Below are 8,772 nucleotides of genomic sequence, written 5' to 3'. Positions count from 1 at the left end.
ATTGAAATTTTAATCCTATAAAATGTAAATAATGTCACACAAATGTGCTTAAAACTATTTCACTAGCAGTGGAAAAAAATTTTTTTTTGGTTTTTGCAACATTCAGCAGCTCATGGAAGTGGTGGCCCTCACAAAGAACTATGAGATTGTGGTCCACGCTATGTACTAAAGATCCACTGTGTGTGTGTGTGTGTGTGTATGTATGTGTGTGTGTGTATGTGTGTGTATGTGCATGCGTGCGTGTTCACTAAGTTGAAGAGCAGTTGTCGTTGACAGCTGCATGGGAGCAGGGAGAGAAAGAGTCAAGTGACTTCAAATAGCCGTCATTCTCCTCATTCATCAGAGGAACCCCTCCCCTCCTTCTCTCTCTCAGCAGCCACTGGTGTGAAGTTTACATTTCTTTTGTTTTGTTCTTCAGTCAAAGTGATTTTTTTTTTGATGATCTCTGCTTTTGGCATAAAATAACGTTTCATAATTCTCCAGAAAAAAGAGATTAGCACAGTCCAATCTGCAGGTACTGAAAGTGAAGAGGTGTAATGTTGGTTGCTCCAGTAAGCATTATGCTCATTAAAAATCCCCATCCTCATTGTCTGTCACTGTCATTGTCATTATCTATTAATCAATCCATTATTTTCAATCCATTACTTTCAAAACAAAGGGTAAACATGGCGTCATAATTTCCCAGGGCCCAAGGTGACATCTTTGAATTTCATGTTTTGTATGACCAACAGTGCTAAAGTCATATAAAACAGAGTAAATCAGCAAATCCTCACATTCAAGAGGCTTTAAACAACAACTGTTGGGTGCCTGATAAATGACTTGAATTATTAATTGATAATCAAAATGGTTTTCTATTAATTTTCTTGTTATTTGACTTGCAAATCACTAAATATATGCTGACACCCCAGTCATTGTAACATCCTACTGAGAAAAGTGTGTCCCAATTCCATACTACATGTAAACAGTATCCATATGGTCTACTTTACTGTATATGCAAATTCTAATATGGGAACTTATCATGCCAGAAATCACTATACTCAAATGTACTAAGAGGAACGGAAGAAGTAAGTGCCCCAAATGCATGTCAGTCAAACTGTGACTTTGCCACTGCCAATTAAAATTCACAAAGATAAAAAAAAAAAATGAAGGCTTAATAATAATTTTCTGTTTTCTATGATATACTAGAGTAGTTTCACCTGTGTATATATTTTTGCAGCTGTCTCTTGTTTTGTGCATTGCATTGCGGGACAATGGCGACCATCAACTCATAAATCAAGAGTTTCATATATAATTTCATATGACGCTTTTTGTGTTTTTGTGCAAAAAATCTGCTTCCACACAGTATGGAATAGGGACACAGCTGTAAATTTGTTGCAGCTGTTACTTGAAACACTTAGAAAATCAAAATCATAACTTAAATATCTTTTGTTATCAGTCAGAACTGTTTAATTTAACTTGTACAGTGCCATAAAATACTGACAGTGTTTTTTTTTTCAGTTAACATTGAACCAATACTCCATGTAAACCAAAGTGTTTGGACTCCTCCTGCCTTCACAGTCTGCCAAATTCTTGCTGTGCGGCCTCCTCAACACCAGCACAGCCTTTCCTCCAGCCACAACACTCCCAGTGTCTGTTGCCCAGTTGTCCCAGTGAGGCAAGTCCTGCCAAGTCCTTCAAGCGCTTGTCTTTGGAGTTTGACAGCACATGTCTCTGTCCGTCTGTCCCCAGACTTTTTCAAGTTTAGGAATGTTGTCCCTGCCTGTTACAGAAGCACAAAGAGTCTTGTCTTTGTCCACATCCGTCAAGGCCAGATTCTCTGTCTCCTCTGTGAGTTCGCTTTTGTTTCCACGCTCGTTTTGTATCCACACTGTCAGCTTTCAGCTTAGCAGGGCTGTACTGCTGCTGCAAAGTCCTCCGTAACAACGAGCTGCAAGTAGACCAGAAGCAGTTACAGCACAAAACTGCCATCTGATTGATTTTCAGTTTCTCTCTCAGAAATCCCATAACAGCAGCAGAGCAACAGAGGAGAGCAGGAGGAGTATAGGAAAGAGGCTACAGTTGAAGTAGGAGTGAAGCTGGAGGGAAGAGTCTCAGCAGTGTCTAAAACCAATACAAATCCTTGCTCTTATCCTGTGCCTGCAGACCTGAGAGAGGAGAAAAGAAAGGAGGAAAAGAAAAGGCAGTGGAAGAAAAGAAAAGCAAGAAAAGGGAGATTAGAAAGAGAAGCGCAAATGTCTTGTTGATAAAAGCAGAAGGAATTGCCCGAGGCAGCGAGGGGATGAAAGCAAGACAGCAACAGAAAAGGAAGTTGACAGCTGGTGTTAAGGTACTGATTGACAGTCAGTTTGTTGGTTTAAACCACTTGTGGTAAGTTGATCTGGGCCAGGGAAAAATCATTTAAATCTGTTTTTCACGCTTTCAAGTTGATACTTTGGCACTCAAAGTCTTCAATGCTGCTTTCATTTAAACACTTCCAACAATAAGAAATTAGTTCTCCGAATGGTTGGGCATTAAACAGACAGGTGTTGGCCAAAACAAGCAGGACACTTGTCAATATGGAAGAGTGAAAAAGCATCTAAATCTACCTGTTATTAAGGATGACAGATGTCAGCTTGACCTTAATGTTTCTATTTGCTTTTGCCTTTTTTCACTGGTTGTTTTCATATGGGTTGAAGAAGAAATGACCGCACACTAAGCTCCAATCATTTCATGTTCCGGCCACACTCGGTCGTTCTACCGAGAATGTATAAACGTTGGTTATGCTGTAAAATCATTAAAGCTTCGTGTGAGGTCATTTTGTCCTCAATAAATGTAATTGCCAGGATCACGACTCTATCTTGTTTAAATTTACTTCCCCTCCGTAAAAAGGGAACCGGTGCCTGTAAACACACAAAATCTCAAGATTTTTGTCCAAATTTTTGTACTGATTGTTCACCGGTTTTGTCAGCAGATGGAAGTCAAAGCAAATATAGTTCCAATGCCTGACACTGAATAGATATTCTCCATATTGTAATTTATCAACATCAGTTGCCAGTATTGGCGAATCCCAATCAGAAGCACATCGGATAAACATCGGAACGAGAAAGATCGGATAATTAAGACTGTAATTCAGTTTCTTCTGTTATTCTAGACTTTTCAAGCTACATAAACTGCTGCATATCTGGTAATTAATGTCCATCAATCTAAAAAAAATCTCTCTTACCGACAAGCTAGCATGTCATGGCTGGTACCAATGGATTTCCTTACGTCATCTATATATATATGTGATACCAATGTCTTCAATCTAGCCTTACAAATGAGCACTCTACAGCATCTCGAAAAACAGAATGTCTTTCAATTTTTACGTCTATGTTTAGGTACTAACAGCACTGTGGTGTTTGATTAAACTGGATTCTTGGCTCACAGAAAACCACCAAGTTGTTTGTCCTAAGTTTGAATAATGACAGATGATGTCATTCTTTTTCTCCATATTGTACAACAATTTTACTACTGTCATATTTGTCTACTTTGTACATCTATTGCACATCTGTCCAACCTGGAAGAGGGATCTCTCCACTGCTGATATTCCTGAGGTTTCTTTTTTTTTTGTTACTCTCCATTTAGTTTCTCCTTATTTGAAGGATAGAAGATGTTGTCTCTTGCACAGATTGCAACTTTCTGTCACTTTCATTTTGGGTTACGTTTGATGTGAAAACTTGTCAATACCTGTGTCCATGTTGAGTCCGATTTCTGCGCCGGCTCCAGTGAAGGCGCCACTCCAGGCCGAACCCGTCCCTGAATCCCCTTTCCCTCCCAGGTCACAGGGCGAGGCGCTGGGTCCCGGTACCGAGCTGCCGGACGTCAGACGGTGATGAGGCCTCACTGATGGCACCAACAGAGAACCGTAACGTGGGTCAAACGCCGTGCCGTACATCTCGTGAACCCCTGGACGCGGGTATGCTGAGCCCTGGCTGCCTATAGCGCCCCCTAGTGAGTACGGGTGGTGGTGGTGATGGTGGTGGTGATGGGATGGGTGCCAGGAGTCAGGGCTGGGCTGATGGAGGTGGCTGTGCAGGGAGGCAGAGGAGTACGGGTCCCCAGGGAAGGGGAGCTCTGTGTGAGGAGCTGACAGAGCGCTGCCGAGCGTAGAGGAGACTGACGGCTGATAGGAACTGTTCCAGAAAGACGGAGGGAAACTTCTCTGGCTCATCGGGAATGATCCATCTGGTAAAAAAAAAAAAACCACACAGGTACTTTAAAAAGTAAGCTTGTTTACTGAGGCTGAAGGTTCATTCTTGATCTCAGAAATAGTGTGTAAAGAAATTCTTATCACAAGGTCCACATACTTGTTTTTCCGAAACTTTCAGTCATATATTGTGGTGATAATACCTAATTTTCAAACTGTTCCTGTATAAATATGTATTTTAAGGATATTTTATTTATCTCTTACTAAAGCTGAATCGATTGGTCGACTGAAAAAATAAGAAAATGAATTGGCAACTATTATGATAATCGATTCCTCGTTTGTCACTTTTCAAAGCAGAAATGTGAAATATTTGTTACAACTTCTTTTTTCTGTTATACGTAATTGTAAAATGGTTATTATTTGGGTATTTGGACTGTTTGCTATTTAAAGATGTCGAGAATTTGGCAGTTGTCACAAACATTTTACAAACAAAACAATTGATTCACTGAGAATATAATCCACACATTAATGGATTATGAAAATAACCATTAGTTACAGCTCTAGGAATAATCAACACAACACGAAAGTTGAATATAAAAAATATAGAGATTTCTAGTAAAGAGTAGGCATACTGTATATCACCCACGCAGAGTAATATTAACACTCGGTTGGCTTGAGAAAAGGGGTTTTTAAACTTCACCTTCACACCTCTTTGAGGAATTATTGACCAAAAACTATGTAAATCCCTGCAAAAAAAATGTGTGGTCATTTTTACCGTATTTGTTTCTTATTGGATTCAAAAGTCGCTAGATTACACAATGCTGCTGGAGTTGAGAAATGGCCATGAGAGGAGATGAAATATAAAGCAGGTCGGCTGTTAACTAAGGAATACTGACCTGTTTTTGAGTCGCCAAAAGATTGGGAAAAAAAAGATATTAATCCTTCTGTATTAGTTTTTATCATCTATTTATATGTATTGAAACCTCTAAGATTAAACATTGGTATACAATTTTATCTGAGTATCCTGTTACATCTGTAGCTGATAGACATCAATAATAAAAGAATCACCAGTTAACGTGAGCGACAGTGGGATGTCTCGACACAATCACACTAAAAGGAATATGAAAAGAATCTTCTGTATATCGACATAACGCACAATGTTGGTTTCTCAACATATTGTTATTATATATTTGCTGTGTGTTATTTACACCAACTCCCTATTTGGTTTGACTTTATATTTCCAAGTCAAAGGGGAAACAACCTGCCAGCTGAGTAACAATAAACAAAAGCTGCGGCACGCAAAATGCTATTATTCTCCAGCGGTTATGATATCCACATATTTATAGATAGAATGTATATGATTCAGCCAATGTCATCCAACACTATGGAAATGAATTGATGATGCATCTTGTAAAAGAGATCGTTATTCTAGTGGTTCATGCGAAAACCCTTAAGTTCACTTGGTTAGATTTCACACAAATAGTTTTATACAGAATTGCTCTGGTTACAGGGGAGAGTTTTAGTATCCCAAAATATTCTACACGCATTTCTTTTAAGGTCAAATTAAAAGACACTGAATAGAAGAGCAAAATTGGAAATCAGCAGCTTCAGATCAAACCGCCATCAAAAACCAACATCAGTGCAACTCTACAGCAAAAGAAGTGAAAGATTTTGTACTTCAGATCGTAACTCTGAATTCTGAAGTAACTGGAGTGGGTTAAGAAAAACAACACCGGTTGTTGCAATTGAAGAATGTCACCTGGTGGAAACCTATTAAAGACCAAGACAAAGTTACTGAATCAGGGGGAAATGATATCAGCTTTTAACAGCCTCAGTCCCACAATATCAAAACCAGAAATAAAACAGACAACAGCAGGAACCAAAATGACATGAATTTACAGCACAACCAGAATTTCCCGAAACCCACGAAAGCATTGCATGGGTTTCACTGGTGAAATGTAGTGTCCCGAGGATGGTGGAAAAAGGTCTTTCAGTGGCTTTTCAACGCTGACAGACAAACACAGACACACACACACACACACACACACACACACACACACACCTCTGACGGCCTTGTGGCTGCTTGAGGCAGGGTACGCGGTTGTGTGGCTGAGGGCTCGGCTGAAGTGTTCGTCCACCACAGCGCTGATGTCTCCCTGGAAGTAAGTGAAGAGGACGCAGCGAGAGCTCAGGTACTCGGCTCCCGGCGGCAGCTCCTTGTCCTCCTCTTTGATAGACGGGGGGCCCGGGGGTCCGAGCCGGCTGCCGCTGTCCTGGGGGTCTTGCATTTTGGTATACAAGGCCAGTTTCTAAGAAGGACATGCAGATATATATGTGTGTTATGAAACTGTGTGTTTATCTAGTGTCCCCTTAGTACACTATCATTTTGCATTGATGCATTTTGGGCAGTTTTAGATACTAGAAAGACTTAAACCAAAATGTGACATTTGACCTCTAAACCCTCATAAATATTTGTTTTTTTTTTAGGACACAACAGGTGTGTAGTAGGAGATAAATCCACCTAAACACTTTGTCATCTATTTATGTCCAAACTGACATCAATGATGACAAACTGATGTGTTAACCCGAGGGTGTGGCTTTTATTTAAGCATTTACAAAAATAATGCTTTGAACACAATACATTTATGCTGATATTGGTGGCTTTTAATGAGCGGCAATTCAACCTAGTTCACCTGTCTTTTTATTTACCACTGGATCACGACATAAATCGCAGTACACAGTCATGTAGAGTACTATGGTTGTTTTAACATATTACAACTTTGCATTTCATTACTGCTGCACACAATGACAAAAACGGTCACTTTTATTTTTATTTTTTTAACTTTATTTTTTACTTACTTAGGCCTAAATGATAAATAGATTATGGTGCAAGAACTATTTATATGAGATTAGTTTAAGTTACTGTTAAAGACATGGAACTTTAAAGTTTTTTAACCTCTGTACCCTAAGTATTGTTATGCCAAATGTGTATATATGTGTGTATATATATATATATATATATATATATATATATATATATATATAATCAGTGGTGTGTAGCATGGGAAGACTGGCTGATCCTGAGTCTGTTTAGGTAACAAACGGAGTGAGTTTTGGCACTATGTGAACTATGCCTGGATGTTGACTGAGAGGTTTTAAGAGAGTGAAAAAAAGGACCTTTAACAGAATTAGAAAGGCCTCACAAAATCCTGCTGCCCTCAAAGTGTTGACAGTCATGAAGTCTGCGCACAGACACAAATGTGACATGAAGTGAAATCAATAAGTCCATGATATTTTATAAGGCAAATACTGCGGCAATTATGCTGTTTAAAAAAACAAAAAAAACACATAATTGATTTTAATCGTAAATGATGGGCTTTACTCATTTAACATTAAGAAGCAAATGAGAAGGAGACTTTTAGCAGATTACACCTGTTATATATATGGCCACAAACCAAGAGTTAAGTTCTGCAAAAAAATTAATCTAAAATCTAAATCTAAAAACCCTAAAAACACTCTTATAAAGAACTTTAATACAAAGTAAGGGAACTGCATGAAATCTGTCAGTTTCGACTTGGATAAAGCTCATCTGCGAGTGTTATTTAAAAAAATAACTTTTCTTTCTATCCAAAGACAAGGTCCACGATCGTGTGACGACTCAGAAATTATATGAATATCGATATAAGTGCAAACAAAGTGAATAGTGACCCAAAATAATGTAACGCTTATTACACACTCGATCTTATCTGCAAGTAGCACATAGCCTTTAGACCATGCCTTGTATGCGTTTTATGGTGTAGGCAGTGTTAAGGGCTGTAGGAGTCGAATAATTAAGTTTTATAAACAAAGTATACCCATAGCTAATGACTGAATGTGTAGTAGCTCTATTTAATAAAGTTTCAATTGGCGTTTTATTTGAATAAAAACGAAATATTGGTACTATTTAAGTTTTCCGTAGCCTACATTTAAACCGATATAAAGTCCACAGTTTAGAGAAAAGTAGTGTATGAGCTCTTGGAAAAAAAAAAAACAGTTGATAAAGAATATGTCGTCCATATTTACCTGGTGGTGATAAGGGCTGTAGGAGCTGAAATAAGGCTGAGGACCGAACACTTGGTACATCACATCCAGGCAGCTCATGGCGAAGAAATCACGGAGAAGAACCAAGCTTCATTTAGAGCGCAGGTCTGTCCAGACGGAGAGAAAACGGTAATCCCGGCGGTGAAGGACACAGCAGGCTGTAGAGAGTCTCTCTGCTGCGCTGCGCTGCTCTGCTCTGCACTCTTTACGCACTGGACTGCGGTCGGGCGCAGAGGGGAACCCTTCCACACACTCACACACACACAGCCTGACGCCTCCCTCCCGCCAATCAGAGGCCAGAGCTCAACTCTTCTGCCTCAGTGAGCTTTTAATTACAGAAAACCACTACATCTACAAAGCTATTAACTCAAAGATAAAATAATGGTTGCTTTAGTAGCCTAAAACATTCTTAATGATGCAACACATTTTATAGTTTTGCATGAATGTTGCTGCATTCATATTTCTGTATGTTTTATTGTGCACCTTAACACAGATGTTATCCATATATTTCCATTCACATTTCTGCT

General features: G+C 39.1%; 1 protein-coding gene across 2 annotated transcripts; it reads right to left on the bottom strand.

Annotated features, from left to right (window-relative positions):
- Nucleotides 1–1,423: 1,423 nt before the first annotated feature.
- vgll2a (vestigial-like family member 2a) lies at nucleotides 1,424–8,448 on the bottom strand. 2 transcript variants are annotated; one of them, XM_039780988.1, is made up of 4 exons: nucleotides 8,228–8,448; nucleotides 6,228–6,474; nucleotides 3,706–4,203; nucleotides 1,424–2,144 (listed from the first exon to the last, which is right to left on the bottom strand). In XM_039780988.1, exons 1-4 carry the CDS (start codon nucleotides 8,303–8,305, stop codon nucleotides 2,101–2,103), a joined length of 867 nt encoding a protein of 288 aa, XP_039636922.1. In that variant the 5' UTR covers nucleotides 8,306–8,448; the 3' UTR covers nucleotides 1,424–2,100. The 2 variants fall into 2 exon arrangements, with proteins under 2 accessions (XP_039636922.1, XP_039636921.1); XM_039780987.1 differs by having other exon boundaries at nucleotides 1,424–1,927.
- Between the last annotated feature and the right edge of the window lie 324 nt (nucleotides 8,449–8,772).

Source organism: Perca fluviatilis, chromosome 18, assembly GCF_010015445.1.
Source record: "Perca fluviatilis chromosome 18, GENO_Pfluv_1.0, whole genome shotgun sequence".
NCBI lineage: Eukaryota > Metazoa > Chordata > Actinopteri > Perciformes > Percidae > Perca > Perca fluviatilis.
This window is presented reverse-complemented; position numbering and strand designations above follow the sequence as displayed.